The 22,538-nt window shown below is 38.0% G+C and overlaps 2 protein-coding genes across 7 annotated transcripts in view; one reads left to right on the top strand and one right to left on the bottom strand.

The window, feature by feature from the left end:
• The first annotated feature begins 914 nt into the window (after positions 1 to 914).
• On the top strand, positions 915 to 13,862 carry RBM12B (RNA binding motif protein 12B). Of its 5 annotated transcripts, none has more exons than XM_010968396.3 (3): positions 915 to 1,053; positions 4,369 to 4,418; positions 5,000 to 13,862. In XM_010968396.3, exon 3 carries the CDS (start codon positions 5,028 to 5,030, stop codon positions 8,013 to 8,015), a length of 2,988 nt encoding a protein of 995 aa, XP_010966698.2. In that variant the 5' UTR covers positions 915 to 1,053; positions 4,369 to 4,418; positions 5,000 to 5,027; the 3' UTR covers positions 8,016 to 13,862. The 5 variants fall into 5 exon arrangements, with proteins under 5 accessions (XP_010966698.2, XP_074209019.1, XP_074209018.1 ...); XM_074352917.1 differs by lacking the exon at positions 915 to 1,053 and adding an exon at positions 1,055 to 1,071; XM_045505455.2 differs by lacking the exon at positions 915 to 1,053 and adding an exon at positions 1,086 to 1,296.
• The window catches only part of CIBAR1 (CBY1 interacting BAR domain containing 1), a 24,319-nt gene continuing 13,383 nt past the window's right edge, over positions 11,603 to 22,538 (bottom strand). Inside the window, exons 7-9 of one of the 2 annotated variants that reach the window (XM_074352919.1) lie at positions 19,278 to 19,391; positions 14,405 to 14,524; positions 11,603 to 12,725 (exon numbers count right to left, since the gene is read on the bottom strand). In XM_074352919.1, coding sequence (XP_074209020.1) covers positions 12,636 to 12,725; positions 14,405 to 14,524; positions 19,278 to 19,391 — 324 coding nt within the window. In that variant the 3' untranslated portion in view covers positions 11,603 to 12,635. The remainder of the gene's footprint in view (positions 12,726 to 14,404; positions 14,525 to 19,277; positions 19,392 to 22,538) is intronic. The other variant, XM_074352920.1, reaches the window with a different exon arrangement.

Below are 22,538 nucleotides of genomic sequence, written 5' to 3'. Positions count from 1 at the left end.
CGTAAGTGAATAAATGGTGGCTGTCACTTAGGGAACCACTTTTTATTTACTCGTTAAACCACCTCTTCTTTCTCAAAGAGAATGGGTATTTTTCAGTGAGAGTTTGAAAACTCATTTAGTTCCTCTCATCTGTAACAATGTTTTAAAGATACAGTTTCCGTTTTCTTAGTGAGCTTTGAATCCACCCATAAATGCATTATGTAGTTATACAACTGGGCTGCTTTGTTACTTGCGAATAAAATAAAACAAAACACAAAGTTGTTCGCCACCTTTTACATAGCAGGCACCACAGAACACGCCTATAATTGTGTTTTTCTCTCAAGATTGGCCTGTGTTTTCATGTTTCATAAAAAGCCAGAAGGTAGGAACAACAGTTGTATAACGGCACTTTCTTCATACATTTTTATAAAGTTGAATAAACATGCACTTGTTAAGCTCCTTGGGTGTTGATAATGTACCTGGAACATCTAAAGCATTAACGCATTTGTCAGGCCTTTCAGTGTTTACAAATAGCCTTTCATAAGATGCTTACAACATATATATATATTATATACATATATCTGCGGCGCTTAAAAGAATTCTCAAACATTTCTCTGCTTTTGCATCTCTTAACTTCTGGGAATCACGAACGTTTGTCCAGTGTACTTCCGCTGTTAGTTCCTGAAGCTTCTCATCACAGCAGCGGGTTGATCCCGAACTTTGTCTCAGACCCTGTCTGGTCCCTGGTGGAGACTCCGGGCTTGGCTGGAGTCTGAGCATGCGCAGGAGTGCGCCATCCCCAGCGCGAGCTCGCGCGCTCGCGGGCGCCACCTCCCTGACGACAGGAAGCGGGTGAGCGTCGGGGCGCGTGCGCAGACGTGGGCCGGGCGCCGGGGCGGTGGGTGACGCCTGGAGAGCGCATGGGCAGACAAACTGTACGTCCGTTTGTCCGGAGCAGAGGGGAGAGTGGGCGCCATCTTCTAGGCTCTCTGAGAGCTCTACCTGTGCTGGGGAGGCTGCTGCGACGAGGAGCGCCCCCCGCCCCAGCCTCGCGGCTCCGACTCCGCAGCAGTGGTGTGTGTTTATTGCCAAGTGCGAAGCAGTTACCCTGGGGGCGTCGGGGGCGGGGGGGGGGGGGCTTGGCGACCGGGACGGAAGAACAGGGAAAGGCGGGGACGCGCCAGGAACTAGCGTAGCTTCTGCCGTTAGTGCACCTCTTTCCCTGCTAAGCACCGACTCCCCCGTCAGCCTCCATGCGGTGTCGTGTGTGCACTTTCCCAGTCTGCTTGAGAGTGAAGATCTCGAGGGATTTCATAGGTATTTTTTTCTTTGCTATGTCATCGTAGTCAGTGGTGGCAGAAAAGCGCTGAAGGCCCGGCTCGTTAGGCTTGAGAGGGGCCAAAGTGTTTCATTTAGATTTGGGGGCAGTTCACCCTGTGGCGAGTTAGGGTGAAATGTTTGCCCTTGGGACGGTGTAACGGAAAGGCACGGAGGTTGGGCGGTCCAGGTTAATTTGAAGGCTGATTTTGGCTGAAGGTCTGGCGACAGCATCGGATCCCACGTAGCAACTTTGGCCTGACGCGAAAGAAGGAAGCTCTGACCCCTGGGAGGATGGACAAAGGCTTTGGGTATAGAAGCGATGCCTTCGGATGATCCCCGTTTGAGGATGGATGGATGGATGTTATGGGAAATCCTGTGCCATGTGGATTCGTCTTCATTTACGGTTCCTACTGGGGACTTTGGCTCTGTGCCGTCATTGCTTTGGTTTTTATTTTAATCACCTGCATCAGAAAAGGATAAAAGGCACATCGTCATAAAGAATCCTTGTGGACTGGGGTAGATTATTTTCTTCAGGGAAAGACATGCGTTTAGAATTTGAATGTGCTTCATCAAAACTTTAGGTTTTTAAGAAATAGTCGCAGTGTTCTGTCCCTCAGTACGTCTGGCAAATGACTTACTGTTCTCTAGTTAAAATAGATGGATCTGAGATAATAACTATTTAAATTTAGCCTTCCTCCCATTTCCCTTTCAGGCTTGATTAGAAGATGCACATTACGTGTTGTTTTGTGATACTGTGATCAGCTGGGATTCAGTTGCATAAAATCACAATTATTTAAAATGAGCTTGCTAATTTAAGTTACTTCCCCTTAAATGAGCTTTTATAACCCACTTCCTTCTTTTCATAGGTTAGAAGTTCTAACAGATCACTGTCTTTAAATCAGCAATAGTCACAAAAATACTTTTGTTGCTGTCATAAGAAAAATTTTAAGTGCAGAGTACTTTAGAGTATTTTTGTGTTTTGCTTTTTGTGTAACGTTTTAAGAATAGACTTTCTGAGGAATTTGAGGAAATAACATGGAAACCGCAGGAAAGGTGCTCATTTTGAGAGCTGGTCTCTTAGAGGTGGTCTTCTAGGTGTGTTTTTGTAGGAGGACAAATGGTACATTACCCTACTATCTCAAGGGCAAAAAAGTTTAAGCAGTAGTTTTATTTCGCTGTGGCAAATAAGAAGAAAAATTTTATATAATCTACTTGAATTGGAATTCATAAATTTGTACTCGTGGAACTACTTAGCTAAAATATTGTTTTTAAATTAGGGAGGATAAATTACATCACATTTTTTGAATTTAACAATAATTACTCCTTGAAATGTCAGCGTTTCTTGTAGATTTATTTATGTTACCTTTTAAAGTTTTAGAAAAAGTTTAGGAGGGACAAAATAATGTTTATTACATTGCTTTCTAAAGTATTTTAAAAGTGAAAAATAGGCTAAGTCATTTTGCAAAGGAAGGAGTCTTGGAACGTTAATTTGGGTAACTATTCCAGAAGCCATTTACAGTGTTTGTTAAAATGTTGATGTGGGTGTTGGTTTGTTGAGGAAACTAAACTTACACTCTTTTTTTGGTACTGTGCAGATTTTCAAATAGACTGTTTTTTAGAACAGTATTTTAGGGTCACAGTAATACTGAGTGGAAGGTACAGAGATTTCCCATTTGCCCCCTGCCCCCACCCATACCATGCAAATATTTTAATAGTAACCCTCATTAATATTTTTAATATCAGTTTGGCATGGATAATTTAGATGTGTAAAATGTGCCAATTAATTTCTTGATATGTTTGTTAGTGTAGCTTGTAGTTTAAAAAGTTTAATCTGTGGACCTTTTTCAAAGGAAGATAAACTTTGCAGTGTTCAAAGAACATGTCTTCTGACACCACTTTGTAGAAGAGAGGGACTTTAAGTGTAAGTACTGAATTAGAACATTTATTTGCACATTAAAAGCATAAATTTATAACTAAGTTAAATCATTAACTTAGCAGACCTTAAAAACTTATTTCATAAGACTGCATTAAATATTTGAGTATCTCTAAAAGTATGAGATGTAAATTTCCTTAAGGAAATACTAAGTTGAGATTTTTCAGTAGTTAATACTGATATCCCCAAACATTTCAGATTAAGGTATTTTTTATTATATTTTTACCTTCCTACATTGTCATTTGGGTTTCCTCAGTAAAATGTAGAGTTGTTTGAAATGGAATAAATGGATTAGCATAAGATTCTGTGTTTATCTGAACATTTTCTATTTGGCTTAAGATGAATTTTAACTGTAATTGTTTTAGGAGTTTAGGATAAGGAGTAGTAGTTGAGATTTTTGATTTTAGGGATATTTTACTACTTGTCTTCATTATAGTGGAGTCGGGAATTTAGTTCCATCTTTGGAAGTGTGAGCTCCATATGTAGAACTTAAAATTGTATTCAAATGGTAGCCATTGGTTTGGATTTATTGCTTTAAAAATGGTTTTTGAATTTGAAACATGTGTTTTGTTCAATCGTATCATTAATTTGATTTGGTCTTATATTTTTGAAAGGGAAGAGATTTGCAGGAGAGTTGGACATAATGAGCTAGATGTTTGGTGTTCTCATGGGTAGAAGTGAGAAGTTTTTTTGAAAATTTTTGGTGTTCTTAAATTGTCATTTTTACTTGTAGAACAGTTGTCTTTTTTTTTTTTAAGTGGATATAAAATTTATGTACAGTGAAATGCACAGACCTTAAGGATGGAATTCATTTAGCCTTGATAAATGTATATACCATTGTAACCAACACTCTAATCAAAACATACAACATTTCTGTCACCTTTTTCCTTTGCCACTTCCAATCAAGGACTGATTTGCAGATATCTACTTGGAATTTGCACCTCTTTTTTTTTTTTGCTGAAGTATGATTAATTTCCCCTTGGAACAAAGATGACCATTTTGTGATGGTTTTAGTTTTGGTTCCTTATATTGCTTCACTTTTAATAAGTAATTCTGCCATGAATATCCTAATCTGGCGTTGTTTAAAGTCAATTGCAGGGTCCAAGGATTAATTATATTTCATTTTCTTTCCACAGTTAAGTTGCTTTTACAGAATTAACAGGTCTCCAAGAAATAAAAAAAAAAGGTAAGATATACAGAGTCTAAGGCTTTTCACAGAGGCTTGACAAAATAATGTAAAATAGAATAGTACATCTAGGTGCACATGACTTCTGTACTTTATGTCTGGCCAGTGATGCACTGGTGGTAGGCAATTTATTATCATGAGCAGAAATTATATACTGACCATAGATGGCTTTTCTAAGTATGTAAAATTCATTGTGGTTGGTAAAATTCTTTAATCCACAAAGCTCTCTCTTGATGTTTCAGTAGAAGATATGTCTGACAATAGTTTGGTCTTGTTGTGAAGTAGCACTTGGCTGACTTACAAAGAAGATTTGATATTTTTGATGCTCATACTGTATAGGATAGGTGATAGGAAATGTTTCTTCAGAGTAGCTGGTTTATTTGTATGTTTAGCTGGGAGGAAGTTTATTCCTTGTTTTTCTTTTTTTAAAGAATTAGATACAATCAATATCTTTGTGAACTCATATCTTGTTTTCATTTATAAATGCTCAGAAGGTAGGAACCAAATAATTACTAAGCTTAGTTTGGGATAAGGTACTTCAAAAGTAAGACTTGCTATTATGTGTACCTTTCTGTCTGCAGGTCATTATTGCTGTGGTTTGAGCTCAGCATGGCTGTAGTCATCCGTTTACTGGGGCTTCCTTTTATTGCGGGGCCTGTGGATATTCGTCACTTCTTCACGGGATTGACTATTCCTGATGGAGGAGTGCATATAATTGGAGGGGAAGTTGGGGAGGCTTTTATTATTTTTGCAACAGATGAAGATGCAAGACGTGCCATAAGTCGTTCAGGAGGGCTTATCAAGGATTCATCTGTAGAGCTGTTTCTTAGTAGTAAGGCAGAAATGCAGAAGACTATAGAAATGAAAAGAACTGATCGCATGGGAAGAGAGCGACCAGGATCTGGGGCATCAGGGGTTGGCAGCTTATCTAATTTTGTTGAGGCTGTTAAAGAAGAAGCAAGTAATTCTGGATATGGCTCTCCAATTAATCAAGACGCTGGGTTTCATACTAATGGTACAGGACATGGTGATTTAAGGCCAAGAAAGACACGGCCATTGAAGGCTGAGAATCCTTACTTGTTTCTGCGAGGTTTGCCTTACTTAGTAAACGAAGATGATGTACGTGTTTTTTTCTCTGGTTTGTGTGTGGATGGAGTAATTTTCTTAAAGCATCATGATGGCCGAAATAATGGTGATGCCATAGTAAAATTTGCTTCATGTATTGATGCTTCAGGAGGTCTTAAATGTCATAGAAGTTTTATGGGCTCAAGATTTATAGAAGTAATGCAAGGCTCAGAACAACAGTGGATTGAGTTTGGAGGTAATGCAATTAAGGAGGGTGACATTCCTATGAGGACTGAAGAACATTCTCCACCAAGGGGAATTAATGATAGACATTTTTGGAAACGATCGCATTCAAAATCTCCCAGAAGAACACGCTCTCGTTCTCCTCTTGGATTTTATGTTCACTTAAAAAATCTGTCCCTAAGTATTAACAAAAGAGATTTAAGGAATTTCTTTAGAGATACTGATCTGACTAATGAACAGATTAGGTTTTTATATAAAGATGAAAGAAGAACAAGATACGCCTTTGTGATGTTCAAGACTCTGAAAGACTATAACACTGCTCTGGGTTTGCATAAGACTGTTTTACAGTACCGTCCAGTTCATGTTGATCCAGTTTCTAGAAAACAAATGCTGAAGTTCATTGAATGTTACGAAAAGAAAAGACCAGCATCAGCAGAGAAAGAAAGGCTTGTACACGTTTCACAAAAACACTCTCAAGAAGGCTACTCTGGCCAGAAACTGTGCATATATATAAGAAATTTTCCATTTGATGTTACGAAAGTTGAAGTGCAGAAGTTCTTTGCAGACTTTAATCTTGCTGAGGATGACATTTACTTGCTTTATGATGACAAAGGAGTTGGTCTGGGAGAAGCATTGGTGAAATTCAAATCAGAAGAACAGGCCATGAAAGCTGAACGTTTAAACCGGCGAAGATTCTTGGGGACAGAGGTATTGTTGAGGCTCATATCTGAGGTACAAATGCAGGAGTTTGGTGTAAATTTTTCTTCAATGTCCAGTGAGAGAATGCATGACCATACACAGTCATGTGATAGAGATGATTATCCTCATTTATTTGACTCAGATGATCTACCAGTATACTCAGCTGGCCCTTCTGAAAACTTTAGGCATCAGCAAGAGGACTTGAGGCAACTGGACAATTTTAAGCATCTCCAGGGAGATTTCCGACCGCCTGATAGGCGGCCTCCTGAAGATTTTAGGCATTCCCCGGAGGACTTCAGGCGCTCCCCGGAAGACTTCAGGCACCTTCGGGAGGAACACTTCAGGGGGCCTCCTGAGGAGGACTTAAGGCGCCCTTGGGAAGAGGAGGATTTCAGGTACCCTCGGGAGGAGGACTGGAGGCGGCCACCTGAAGATGATTTCAGGCGGCCTCCCAAGGAAGACTTCAGGAGACCCCCCGAGGAGGACTGGCGAAGGCCCCCAGAGGGAGACTTCCGGCGGCCACCAGAGGAGGATTGGAGGCGGCTTCCTGAGGAGGACTTCAGACGGCTTCCCCCTGGGGAATGGAGGCGACCACCTGAGGAAGGCTTCAGGCGGCCCCATGAGGAGGACTTCAGGCGACTTCCAGAGGAAGACTTCCAGCGACCACCTGAAGAGGACTTAAGGCGGCCCCACGAGGAGGACTTCAGGCATTCTCCTGAGGAGGATTTCAGGCGTTCTCCTGAGGAGGACTTTAGGAGGCCACCCCCGGAGCACTTTCGGCGGCCACCCCCGGAGCACTTCCGGCGGCCACCCCCGGAGCATTTCCGGCGGCCTCCCTCGGAGCACTTCCGGCGGCCACCCCCGGAGCATTTCCGTCGGCCGCCCCAGGAACATTTCCGTCGGCCGCCCCAGGAACACTTCCGGCGGCCGCCTCAGGAGCATTTCAGGCGGCCTCCCCAGGAGCATTTCAGGCGCCCACGAGAGGAAGATTTTAGGCATTCGCTGGATGAAGATTTCAGGGGCCCTCCGGATGAAGAGTTTAGGCACCCTCCTGATGAGGACTTCAGGAGTCCTCAGGAGGATGATTTCCGATGCCCTTCTGATGAGGACTTCAGGCGGCTCCCAGAGGAAGACCTCAGGGAAGCTCCGGAGGAGGACCCTAGACTTCCTGACAATTTTAGACTTCCTGGTGAGGAGTTGAGGAGCCCCCCTGATGATTTTAGAGGTCATCGCCCTTTTGTGAATTTTGGTCGCCCAGAAGGAGGCAAGTTTGATTTTGGAAAGCGTAATATGGGAAGTTTTCCTGAGGGGAGATTTATGCCTGATCCAAAATTAAATTGTAATTCAGGTAGAGTAACACCTATTAAAATAATGAATCTTCCATTTAAGGCTAATGTTAATGAAATTCTAGACTTTTTCCATGGTTATAGAATCATACCTGAATCCGTTTCAATACAGTATAATGATCAAGGATTACCTACAGGGGAAGCCATTGTTGCCATGATAAACTATAACGAAGCTATGGCTGCTATTAAAGATCTGAACGATAGACCAGTTGGCCCCCGCAAAGTTAAGTTAATTTTGCTCTAGAGAGCATTTCTACCTTCAGTTACCTCCCCACAGTATTGATGCAGTAAAATGCAATTTTTAAGTGTTTATTTTTAATTATCTAATGAAAAACATTTTAATTTTGATCTGTGAATAGAACAAATGTAAATACTAGACTGTGAATCTGGTTTTCTTTTGCTTGCAAATTGCCGTTCATTTTTTCTAATTTAAAATCATATGGTTTTTTGTTTTTTGGTTTTTTTTGACTGGAGGAGAGAACTATTTCTCTGAGTGCATTTCTGTTGATGTCATGGGTAAACCTCAAGACTTGTATAAAGTAGAACTGTATTTGGGGAAGGTAAATTTTATATTCACTTTTGTTTCCATTTTGTAGTCTGCATCATTTTACTCAGACTGTGTAAGGAAATGGTCAGTGACTGATTGTTCAGGGTTAGCATGTTCATTGCTAACTGCCTGCATAATTAATGCCCTCTTCCTTGTCTTGAGTTATTACTGTGTTAAGCCTCCCATTAATCATAAGTAGTTCAAAATGGACAGACTGTGAACTTGAAGTTTACTTATGTAAAAAGTTTAGGAGATTCTTAAAGTTTCCATGTTCAATACTTTCAAAGTTTTATAAAAATAAAAAAATTGCAACCAAATAGACCAACTAATTAACTTGTATTTGTATGTAAAGAAAAAAATTACAGCTGCTTTTGTGAAGGTTTCCAGTAGCTACATTCAACAATATGATAGGAGGGACCAAACATTATGTGATAATAGTGTAGAGTGCTATGTATAGTTCTGTGGTTTCTTCCAACATCTCATCAACCAAACTAATAAGATTTACTGAAAATACTTAAAAGATGAAAGTAATTATAGGTACAAGGGGCCTTTCAGGCTTATGCTGGGAAGAATCTGATAAATGGATATATTGTGTTTCTAGGAGAATTTATTGATGATTCATATAACTTGTATTTTTAATGAGGTTCTTAATTTCAAAACTTTTTATCCAAAGACTCAGTAACTAAATATAATAACTTGTGAGATTGAATTTTGACTTCTTTGATATTCAGCATTTATTGTAGACATTTTACAAAATACTGGTTTGATTTTTCTATACCATGCTGATAGTAACGCTAACATTGGGCATTTATTATGTGCTAGGCAGTAGAAGTGTTTTACATGCATAATCTCAATCTTAGTATTCCCTAAGAAGCATAGACTATTTACCTTTATTTTACAAATGAGATAATGAAATATATATAGTTTTAAGTAACATCCCTAAAGTCATGGCTAGTAAATCGGAGCCAGTTTCAACCCAGAGAGACTACTGACTCTTCTTAATACTTTTGCCTACTAACTTTGTTAAATGGTATTTTAAATTTTAGTAAAACCATGTTAAAAATACTTTCAAGAGTAAAGGATATTTTCTTACCTCCATTGTTGCTTTAAAAATAGCATTAAAAATATAAAATCAGTATGCTTACATTGTTACTAAAAGACAAAGTAACTTTTAAAAGTTCTCATATATCCAGGTTTCTCTGGGATACTAACATTATATATTGGCTTCTAATTTGAAAGTTCATTTTATCAAACATGATTTGACTTTGGTTGGCCTTTTATAGTTTACATAAAACAAAGTTAATTTTCCTCAGTTCTGTGATTTAGGTATTTCCCACACTGAGCAAATAAAAAAAAAAGTTGAGTTTATATAGTTTAGTCATTTAATGTAGTAATAGGGTCTTGCAGAGGTGGAATACTTTGTTAGTACTTAGCCAGTTTGTACAGTAAGTATTTTGGAATAATCTCCAGTGATTTAAAGAAGTCTAAAAAAAGCCACCTGAAGTTTCTGTGTTTGTTTTTAATTATATCCTGCTTGCTAGTAGAATGAATAAACTGGTAAATTTGGTTTAAAAAAACACATCATTATGGCTCTTGAAACTAGTAAGCTTATAAGCAGCTAGGGGAATGAGAAATTCTTAACATCTGAACGAAGCGCAAGGAACAAAACAGGAAGAAATTATATTTTAAAATGCTCAGAAATTATATAGATGGTTTATTTGATTAGTTTTCTTAAGGAATGTGTTGGAAGACAAAAACGCTTCTCAAATACATATCAATAAAAGCTAACATGAAGCTTATAGTGTATCAGTTAATACGGAACTACTCAGTTTAGGCTGGGGTGGGAATGGTGGTGGTAGATAAGAGGCTAACACAATAGTAAACACAGGACACAGGCTTTGTATTCTGATTGTAAAATTAATGGATTGATATGAATAGTTAATTTTACTCCATAATCTTCAGTTTAATATATATTTTAAAACTTTTTTTAAAATAAAAAGTTTATTATAGAACTCTGGCTTCCACTAGTTGGGAACCATTTTTGCACATCTCTTGCCAACTCTGCCTGCAGTGGTATGTTGATGACTTAAACTGGACATGGTAGGAGTATTTATACCATGAAAATTGGTAAATACAGCAAATCCAGGCATTTTCCACCTCAGAAAGCCAGTTTACCAGCACACCACCAGTCTCCAACACATAAAAGAAAATGATGTACTAAATCCTTACATACCCATCGCCCAACTTCCAACAATTGTCATCTCGGCCAGATTGGTTTCTTACTAGATATGCTGGGTATTCTAGTGGCATATTGGTTCTCCAGTTTAAAACCCAGTGGCATTTTAATTCTCTTAAAGCCAAACATTTTTGTCTCACAGGTATCTGAAAAATAGAGATTATGTATAGAAAGTAAACTTAATCCCACAATCAAGAGATAGATAAGCATCATATTAGGAGTGCAGAGTTTATCACTTACTGAGAACATGCTCAAGAGCAGTGGCTCTTGGTACATATATCACCTATTAAGCAGTGACCCTCTCACCTCCATCTTTGTATTATTAGCTAATGTTTATTGAACTTTAATAGATCCTGTATGTTTATGATCTGTAATCGTATATAAACTAACTATATCATTTAGTCCCAATAACCGTAATAAACCTATTCTGGAGATAAGGAATGGAGGCAGTTAACTAGAGAGTCAAATAACTAGTCAAGTGGGTTGCCTTTTTTTTTTTTTTAAACAAGGAAGCTAAAAGAGGTTTTTACATTTTTAAAGATTACATAAGTAACTAATAGCTTTGATTGTCTCGACTCAAATTGTAAAAATGTTGACTGTAACCCTTTAAAAAGTGTGCCAACCTATGTCTGATCTAAAAGAAACAATTTTACACTGAAAGTATTACATATAATATTCTCGTCTTAGAATTTTTTTGACGTATGCAGACTGTACATTGTATATCAGAATTAATCTGCTGATTGCTTTATATATCAGGCACTGTTTTAACTTTACAATAGGGCAACTGATGCTCAAGAGAAGTTGAATTGTGATTGTAAGCAGCAAGAGAAATTACTGTAACCCTGTTTTTTTTCCCAGCAACAACACTAAGTTTAAATACTGCGAAAAGAACAATGCAGTGATATCCTCAGTTTCTTAAGAATACCAGCTTATTTACAGTTTTAAAATGTTACGAATTTCTTACTTAAAAAGTACTAAAGTATTTTACCACTTAGAACTATTTTTAGGAAGCAGTGCTTTAAGAACAGAACCACGAATAACAAAGTCATAAAAGCTTTCTAGAAAGTCTTTATTTTTCTGTTATGAATAATTGCTTTTTGTGGTTATCCCAAATAATTTTATAAATTTCCTAACTTTTATATGCCTCACTGGGATCCATAAAATAACAAAAGTACAGTTCCCCATCCCAAAGAAGTAAAAGCATCAGATGTGCTGAAAGGCTCTGATTAAATGTTCTATATTTTCAGGAGTAAGAGTGACTATATACTCTTCTGTTGACTAGATGGTAGTTTGGTAAAATTTGTATAGAATTTTTACTGATTTATGATTTTCCATGATGTTTTTTAGGGCAACAGTCCACCAGATTACAGCTTTCCAAAAGTTGTACTACCATGTATAATGCGTTAGTGCGACGACGGTTCGTTTTAAAACCAGAATCAGGCTGAATGTAGCTTTTTAAAGCTAAAATTTATGCTTTGAGCGTGTGTGTGTGTTAAACACTGACATCCTAGTGTCCCGTTACTGTTATTCAAGAGTGATTACACTTTTGTCGAAAAGTAAATTTACGTATCAAATAATGAAAATTTAGGTTGTAGTAAAAGTGACAAGAAAGGTGAAAAAAAAAAGGAAACTTGTCTTTTTGATTAAAGCTTTATGGAATAGAATTTGTATTTAATCAGAACAACTGTCTAGGACCCTTTTCTGGTGATGAAAGCATGGTGTCAACCTAAAAGGAACAAGTGGAATTGTTAGACCTTTTGTTTTTTTAATCTACCTAACTATTGCAACCTCAACTAGGTAGAGTGTATTAATAAATAATTTTTAAATACATAACATTTTTTTTAATGAAACCTATACAAAAAGATCACATGCTGCTAGACAGTATGTTGAAATGACTGTAATGTTTTTAAAAAACCTTCATTTTTGGTCAGCATAAATTTCCTTTAATTATTTTTCCATTTCCAGTAGGATTTCATTTTGAGGTTAAATGTATCAAGCCAGTATAAAGTTTTACAGTTTAGTAATTCTGGATTCCGTATCATTTAAGATGAAAATGGAAATGCAAAGTTTACTTAAGAAAATTAATTTTCTTCTTCTGTAACATCTAAGTCTTCATCCTCTTCATCATCATCATCTGTTTGTTGATCCCTCCTTAGTCGACAGGTGGATACCTGTTAAAAGTTAACATATTTTAAAAAAATACTAACTTAAAAATATTTTTACATGTTTGGTATCTTTTTAATATGCCCTGATAGAGAAGGGCATATACAACAAATAGTTCAGAAAAATGTCCATAAATAATAATTTTTAGTAATGAAAATTCCTGATGAATTTAAGGTTTGAAATAGTCACAAAGTTTTTTGCATTTATTTATCATGTTATTTTTTTGAATAAAAACGTGAAATTAGCCACTTGATCCAGTTAGTCATTTGGATACCAGTAACATAAAATACTTTCTGAGAAAAGTATATTCTAAGTATATTATGAAGGTCAAAAATATTTGAGGTTAAACAATTCTTAGTTCACAAAAAAAAGAATTTGGGAATCATGAAAAAAGGATGGCAAAGACACGAGAATATTTCAACTAGGCAGCTGAAATACTAAACTTTAAAAATAGTATGATTTAAATGGAATGAATTGTGAATCTGAATTCAACACTTGGCTTTAAGTCTTGACTGCTGCCACTGCTGAAAAGTCTTCAAACTTTTACCTCCTAGGGCACATTTGGCAGTGTTTGGAGATGCTGTTGATTGTCACAGCTGGGTGTGTGTGTGTTTGTTACTGGCATCCTGTGAGTAGACGCTAGGGTTGCAGCTGAATATCTTTACTGTGCACAGAACGGTACTACTGCTCCCCACATCCTCCCTTGCCAAATCATCTGTCTCAAAGTCAAAAGTGCTGAGGTCAAGAAGCCCTGGGATTATGTGTTCTAAAATGCTACATAGATCTTGGCTAACTTAGGTGACATTATTAGCTCTAAACAGTCAATTTTTTACGTGCTTTATTTAATACACAAATTTGTGGAATTTATGTGCAAGGCACTTAGTGCTAGAATAATAAAAATGTAATTTGGTTAGAGAGAGAGATGCATAAATAAAAAGCAGCAAATAAATGTTTAGAGGAGAATCAAATGAAAATAGAAGGTATTGGGTCAAATTTACCTAAAAGTTGTATTTGGAAAATACTTTGCTCAATTTTAAATTCTGAAGGCTAGATACGAAAAAGGCCATAGCTCTCTGAAGCAGGAATTGGCAAGCTATAGCCCAGTTTGTCTCCTGTTTTTGGAAATAAAATTTTATTACAACCCACTTTGATTTGTTACTGTTTTGTTTATGGCTGCTCTTAGTTGGGGCAGACACCAACTGGCCCGCAAAACCTGGTATTTTCTCTGGCCCCTTAAAAAGGTGGTTGACCCCTCCCTGTTCTAGATAGCAGGTAACTCAGGCTTTCTGGATATGGAAGAAAAGAGAAAATTGACTCTTTATCTAAAGATATGTGCTTCTGGATCTATGATAGTGTTCAGCAAAAGATAATTTCTAGTAAGCTGTGATTGGGGGATTTAAACGCAAAGTGGTTTGATTTTAGAATCTGTGCTCTTTATATTATACCAGAGGACAAATCTTGATTAGCATTCTGTCCTTTCCACCTCTGCTCCCAAATGTTCTGCTTTAGAGAGTAGTATTTGCTACAGATAATACAAGAAATAACAGATCCGCAGCTACTGTAATCTGTTCTTTTACACGAGAGGGTAAGTTATATGAAGTCGTATGGCTTAAGGGAAACACTCTTAGTACGGAACAGTTCCAAAGGCAACAGCTCAAATTCCTTTAAATTACGGTTTCTAGCTCACCTGTCCTGTTCCAGATACACACTTAGCGGACAGTGATCTCTGAAGAGGTGACTTTGAATTTGCTCTCACAATATCTAAACGAGATGAATAATCTGGTGGATACAGAGAATTTCGGAAAACCTGTTGCAATGATACAACAACATTATAAAATGGATACTAAACAATGGAAATCTGGACAGTTCCCCTTATTTAAGAATTTTTTAAAGCAACCCCCTGACAAAGTTTTACTTAATTGTAAATTTAGAACAAATCAAACAAATACAAAAATGTTTTAAGTTGAAAGATGAAAGTTAAGAAGTTCTGTTAAGCCAGGTAGGATGATGACGGGTCTTGGAACAATCACTTGAGAGCTTTTGTTGGGGAAACATCAAAAGTTCCTGCCTTCAAAGAGTAACCCAATGCGGAGACTAAGTCACACCTTTGATTCTTTCTGTTCTGCCTAGCCTCAGCTCTTTTTTATCAGTTTAACTTCATTGCAGTACTTTCACAGAACATCACAGGAGAGTAAACTGGTGCCACTATAATTTATTGGATTCCAGTCTCAGAATCTAGAATGCCATTGCTGGTCAGTTTCCTCTTTTGAGCAGTAGTTCTGAATCTTAGCACGCTCTTCACCTTCCCTGTCTGTGTCTTTCCCTGTCCCACCATTTATGTAACACACAGACTAGAAGGTAAGTCTGTCAGGTGTGAATTTCTTCACATTCCCTCCCTTTTTCCTCAGTTCTTCATGGCATTCTTTTCCTTTTTTAAAGCAAATGTCATTACTCTCTCCAAGGTGCATTTTCCCTTTAGCCAAAACTTCAACGAACAAATTTTCTTCCTCCACAGATTTTCTCCTCCAGAAAACTAGCTCAAGATCCATTAAAAAAAAAAACCTACTTCAAGGTATAACTTTACTTTTTAAGAAACTTCTCAAGCACTCCGCTTCATCTCATTTGTCAGCAAACCACTATTAGGCTTTCCCCTGCCACCGAAATTGCTCTTGCCATAAACCACCGAAGTCATCTTTTTGTCTTCATTGTAACTGACCTCGTCCTGAAACTTCTTCCCCTTGCGCGCCATCACTCAACTCTTTGCACGTCCTAGCTGCCCTTTTTCTTCACAGCTCCTTTTCTACTTACACCTGAAACATGTTTAAAGGGTTTCCCTTAGGCCGCTCTCCCATTTTTGACACCCTTCCCTCAAGATCTCTCTATCTTATCACAGTGTTTAATGGCTCCCCTTACACCAATTCCCTGTCGACTCTGACAGCAATGTGCATGCTCCCCACTACCTTCTGTTCAAGACCTGCACTATCCAGTATAATTATTTTGAGATGGTGGAAATGCTCGCTGTTCTGTGCTGTCCAAAAAGGCCACATGTGGCTACTGGGCCCTTGAAATGTGGTTTATATGACTGAAGAACCACATTTTTAATTACAGTTTAACCTTAAATAGTCACATGTTTCTAGTGGCTACTGTATTGGATGGTGTAGCTCCAGATCCACCTTCACAATGAAAGACATCACCACACACTTGGACCCAGCTAGAAGCCTGGTCTCCAGTCAGTGCCTCCGTCTGTTCATACTCCCAGTACAGCTTTTATCTCACTGTTCCGTAACTGCGTATCTGTCTCCACAACTAGTTTTAAGTTCCTCTAGAGCAAGGAGCCTTGTTTTATCTTTGCAACTCCTTCCAGCTTAAGACAGTGATCTGGTAAATGAATGATGTTAACATGACCTTAATCCTGGTGTTTTGAGAAAAGGAGACCCAAACGAGGGGATGTCTACACATTTCTTTAAACCTTAATGAAATGCAGGACACAGAAGGAATCAAGGGATGAAGTGTAACACAAGAGGTGAGGCTTGTGTTTTAGGGCAAGTCAGGCATGCCAGTCAGGTCTTAATAGGTTACTGAGGACCCGATTATATTCTGGCGCAGACGTGGAGCCTGGCTTACTGGTACGATGCCAAGACTGGGTGACTCAGTTCACTGGTATCTGGAAGAAATATATGTTCGTTGGAACGAGGTTTGTTTTTTAGCTTTTCTAGCAAAGATAGAGTGGGAAATGTAAAATGATATATGAGCCTTGGGATAAAAGTCTAAACCAGTTAAAATTAATCTCTTATTGCCAAATTATAGGCTTACAGGAATATTCGTTTATTGGCAATAATGCATTTTCCAATATGGTCCAAGATCTCTTCTAGGAGTGAGTCTCAAGATCTGAATACGCTCTGAAGTGAATGCACAGAGGTGATTTTTTGAAGGGTAAAGTGGGCTTGACAATACTTTTTATGTGAAGAACAAATCAGGTAAGATGGATGGTTTCCTGATATAACTAGATGCACACAGTCAGCTGCCGCCAAAATTATCAGCTCTCAGAGAGCAAGGGCTGCTCCCTAAGAACAGCAAGCTATTTCTCTGTCTTCTGCATATTTGCTCTACTTGTTTCCAAGGAACTTAAAGGATCCTTCCTCTTCTTGGTACCTGTTTGATGTAATCACACCCTGCTGGTCGTGTACAGCTCTCCCCAGGCTGCTCTCCTCTCCTTTTCACAGTTTCTGTGTAGCATCACAGTGATAGCTTCTGCCTGCAGTTCACTTGGGCCTCAGGACCTTTGTATAATCTATTTATTTATCTGCATTTTCTGCCTGAAAGTTGTTGCCAGGTATCCTACTCATCCCTCAGACTTCTGATTAAGAAATCTTTCTCTGATTCCCCAGGCTGCTGAGAACCCTCCATCACATACACTCACAGCACACGTTTTTTCTATATGGGACTGGTCGCATTATAAAATCTAAAGGGTTACACAGTATTTTTCTTTTTCTCTTAATGTCTGAACTCCTTTTAGGTTTCTGCTTTTTGACAACTTGGACCAATTCTTAACATATAATGCTAAATCCTCAGCGCTTACAGTGGTCCCTGGCATGTAACAAGTGCTCAACAAACAGCTGCTAAATGTACATTTTATGAGGTAAACACCGTTAAGTCTCTTCATTTTAGAGATGAGGAAGCTGAAGCATGAAGAAGGTAACTTGCTCAACTGCCCCATTAGAAAGTGCCCCATCAAAAACCCACCTCCCACACCGCCCTGATACCTTGTGTTTTTAATGAATCCTACAAGCTGCCTAGCTAGCTGATGAAGAACGGTGGTAAGAGAAGTGATAAAGGAAGTGGGGTGACAAAAAGGATATCTAGGACCTCTGGAATGAGACGGAAAATCTTGGGGTCCAAAGGGCTTGAAGGAACTTTTAGTGAGAAATGTACTGGGTCAAGGGTATTAGGAAAAGGAGAATTAAAATACTTGTAAAGGGGACTCCAGTCTTGCACAAAAGTGGGGGCTCAGTTTTGAACCTGCCATTCAATGAAGTGTTGTTTTTTGCAGGAAACAGTTCATGGCACTCACCCAGAACCCGACGTCTGGCAGTGCAGTGTAAAGAGGGCAGAAACACTATGTCTCTGGTCAGACTTCGGGGTGTGGCTCCCAGCTGTTACCTATCGGCCATGGGATCCTCTGGGAAGTGCCTTAGCCTTACTGTGCCTCAGTTTTCTCATCCATAGAAATGAGGGCAGTAAGTACTTTTATTAAAAAGTTGATGGGAGGATTAAAATAATAGAATTAAAATGCATAGATCAGCAGGTGGTTCAAAGCAATCACAATATAAACATTTGCTATTTTATTTTACAAATGACCAATAGAAACCCTTGATAATCTATATTTTTAAAAAATAAGGTATAGAAAGGAGTGAAAATTAAGAAACCTGAGCTTTAGTATTTCAAGGGAATAGACACATAGGAAGCCATCTACTGACAAACAGTAAATAGAAATGATCCTGTATGTGTAACGGATGTAAAACTGAGACCTGATTTTGGTACAGGAAAACATACCCACACACCAAAAGATGTACCTCCCTTCACTGTAGCCAAGCTATAATCTGGTTTTACTGAATTCAAGTTTCTTGGAACCAGTGGAGTAGTGGGAAGAGAATGCCCAGGGGATCTCTTTATAGATATTTAAGTTAGTTAAAAAAAAAATAAAGCAAAAGAAAAGCCGGGAGAGTCTTCAAAATTATCAAATGACAGACACTCAAATTCAAGTATCGTGAGTACATGTCCTTTCTCACTCCTAGAGATACATGTAGAGATAAATGGACAAAATACGTCTTGAATATTTTATCTGTTTCAGCAAAAACACTTTGCCTTTCTTTCTGTCTTTTCGGAGGTGAGACTGTAGGACATTTACCCTTCAGATGAGCTCACTGAAGCCAGTCTTTGATATTTAATTGCTCTAATGTTAGTTGGCCAGTCAGATTTGTTTGCATTTAACTATCAGCATGACACAGGCTTACTTACCAACCTACATTTATTTCATCACTTGCTGATTAAGTCACACAAAACTAATTAGAAGCCAGATTCTGCTATTTACTAGCTAAGTGGCCGTGGGCAAGTTAAGTTTCTAAAAGCCTTTAAACCTGTAAAAGGAGAGTAACAGTACCTACCTCACAGGACTGTGCAGGGGTGAGTGAGAAAATGCATGCAGAGCCCTGGGTACTGTGCACGGCATAAACACTCAGATGTTCGCTCAAATCAATTAATGTTATTTTTAGCACCTTAAGTAACTTAGATCACTAGTCAAGATGATACATTATTTTGTGTAATGACTTTATTTCTCTTATATTTTACTAACTATTAATAAATTAACTGTTGGAACTTTACCATGGTTAATTTGAAAACTTAAATAGAAAATCATAAAATTTCAGCTATTTGGAACTGTATACAATAACATATAAACCACTGTAGTGTTCTAATTTAAAATATTTTTACCCAAACTCTAATGCTTTTTTAAACATTTCCATATCAGTAGAAGAACTGAGCTTAGACACACATAGTCCTACCTCTAAATCTTCTTCTTCATCAATCTTTTGTATATTTTGGTAGGCAGCAGTGTAGACCTCTAAAGCTTTGCCGTGAAATAACATCTCGATAGTGATAAATTCTGAAAATATAGTCTAAAAAAGTAAAGATTTGAATTTAAACAATCATATAAACAGCTTTGTGAATTTAGTGAATTTATTCCTTACTGTAGCCATCACATTTTATGAAATACAGAGGTATCTGTTTTTCCACAGGGCAAATGACGTACAAAAGATTAACTAGAATAAAAATAGTTGCAAAGATTTTTTGCAACAAAACCTTCAAGAGACACAAAATACTTCCTATTTCACCATTTACTTCCCTCTTATTTTTAGTCTCTTCTATCAGATATTTGTGATATAAAAAAATCTAAAATGAACGTCATTACGTATTGTTGCCGAGTACCTGTATTAGATAAAGCAAGCAGTTCAGTGCTGGAGCTGTCATTTTAGCAACTCCAAATGATGTTTAAAAGAACATTTTTAGACAAAAATTGTATTCCATCATATTTCTGCCTGTGTGTTACCTGTACTCTCCAATAACCACAAAGGGATCACTTGGTGGTAATGACACACCTACTGCTGATACCGGCACCTTCCATTTGCACAGAGCTTCCAGCTTACAGATAGATGCCGTGCCCACTGCTGCGGGCCGCTGGAATGCCAGGACTCGGGTCCGGTTCGGCAGGCTCACAGCGCTTACTCATGGGCCTGTGCTGCTCTTGCTGGAGCCAGCCGTCTCCTTCACAGACACACAGCGCAGGCAAACTGTGACCATGATGACAACCCATACAAGGAAGCCCATAAACAAAGAGAATGATCTAAGCAGGGGTGAGATCATTGGCAGGAAGGGGAAGTATACAAACCAGAGAAGTTGTTGATAAAATAGGATCTTATTCTTTTGTTAATTATCTTGTCCCTTATCAAGATAAAAAAACAAAACAAAACAAAACAAAAAAAAAAACCCAGAGCATTAATGTAGAGAGAAGCGGGCAGAATAAGAATAGGACAGAAAATACTCAAGCATTGTTCTTAAAGGGGGAAGACAGAAGACGTGGGTTAGGTGAGAAGGCGACAGTCAAATACCCATTTCCCTTCACTCCTGCTCTCCTGTGTTTAGCCACCCAGATAGGAGCGGTCCTGCACCTTGAAGATTGCTATACAGATATCCCTCAGTGTCCTGTGATCTTTTTTTCCCCTCTCTGATCTCTATTCTTAAGGATTAAAAAACACTTAAGGGAATACTGACAGGCTTCTGACTGCTACTCAATGGAAACAGATCTACAGTTGAAAGTATCCGTTCTGAGCTGCCAAGCACATACATCAGTCTAACTGCAAAACTGGTCTCTGGGATAAGAGACTTTTAACTGTGACTGACAGTGACCTTTACTGTCACTTCATACAGGTCACAGAGGGCTCTGGTATACTGGACTGGCAACTGACTTGTAACTCTGGACTTCTAACTTCTAATTCTCACCAAGAATCTCCAGATACCCAGAAACACCTTAGAGGTAGAATGGCTTCTGACTGGGGCTGGGACTTCTCTTACTTGTCATTGTCAGCCTTCCTAAGATAGCTGGGCTAGCCAGAAAGTGAGGGATTAAACTTAAATAACTTGAATGAGTTGGGTATTATTCCTATTTTTAAGTAATTTTACAAATGGACTTTCTAAATCTTTAATAGACTGTCACATTATTTATAACTAGTGAAATCCAAACATTTACAGCCTTATTATACCTAGATCAGTAGGTTTAGGCTTAATTCAAATCTATTCCACTGTGGTAAATTTGAGGAATATGCAAAAAAACTCAAAATAATTTAAAATATTTTTCAAAAATTTGAATATAGTTATTCCTGATGGCCAAAATCTCTGAATGTGATGTTATTCCTGAACTAACATAATTTTTAAGTGGCATTTGTAGGAGTTACATTCCCTTTAGCTCATAAGTAAGCCCTGAAAAACATGTAGATGCCTGTCACTGAAGAACAATGTATTATTTCTGCTTATCCACATTCTGTGATAAGAGAATCTACTGTGCTCTTACTTCAAAAGACAGTGATCAACCTTAAGTCTGTTAGCATTTTCTAGGCTCACAGTTCAGTTTCAATTAATGATAAAAAGCATTTTATGAAGTATCTTTAATGAATAAATGGCTACTATTTACTATTTGGAAGGTGAGGGGAAATCACTCTCAAGCTTTGTGATACTTTGGTTTAATCCTTTATGGTCTGACCTTGTATTTCTTGACAAAACCTATATTATACACCTGTATAAGATGGGAAAGGCCTTGTTAACTTTTTATACTGTTGATCACAGTGATGGAAAATCAGTGGCATTGCTAAGCTAGTATCCTAGACTTGGAATTTTTGACTCAAGAGCCTGCAGATTATTACAGAGGAGTGTTATATCCCTGAATATAGTGACGAGGGAAAACTATCAGTTATATTCTTTTTTTTTCCCAGTAGAATTTCATAAAACATTGGAAAATAGGCAAAAAGGAAGATAGCAAGGAACAGAAGAGTTAGATGACAAGTGGTATAAGAAAGAACATGAAAAGCATATGTTTTTGAAATAAAATAGTTTCAGTGAGTCACCAGAGGGTGGTAGAACTTTCTAGGACCCAATCATGTTTAGAAATAATTTTTCTCAAATAAATACAGCTTTCAATGATCTCATGTAATCTTATCTGAAATGAGTCAGTTTGGTCATGAACAGAGGCATCAATGAGTTACTTTTTATTTCCCCTTTTCAATTTTATTTTGTGTGACCAGAAGGCCATTTGGGTGCATACTTAATTTTTACTGGTGAGGGGTGGAGGAGCTAACGTGAAATCCTCTACCATCCGCAAGTGTTCTGCAAAGCAGGACAGCACAGTCGTTAAGAATATGGGCTCTGGATTAAGGTAAACCTGGGTTCACATCATGAGTGAAACAAATAAACTGTGTAATATTAAGCAGTTTATCTGTTCTTTCCCCTTATTTTCCTCATCTGTACAATGGGGAAGACAACAGTATCAACGTCATGAATTTCAGGATTAAATGCAATCCAAGAAAGCTATATAGCATGGTCACTGACTGGCTTAAGTAACTGCTCAACCCAAGTTAGCTGTTTTTACTGTTCAAGAAGTAAACCAGCTAAGTTAGAAATTGCTCCTATCCCAACGTTAAAGCCTCCATCTGGTTTAATTAGCAAGCAGGATATATAACAAAGTCATAAAAGGTCTTGTTAACATTTCTGGCAAA

This window comes from Camelus bactrianus, chromosome 25, assembly GCF_048773025.1.
Source record: "Camelus bactrianus isolate YW-2024 breed Bactrian camel chromosome 25, ASM4877302v1, whole genome shotgun sequence".
NCBI lineage: Eukaryota > Metazoa > Chordata > Mammalia > Artiodactyla > Camelidae > Camelus > Camelus bactrianus.
This window is presented reverse-complemented; position numbering and strand designations above follow the sequence as displayed.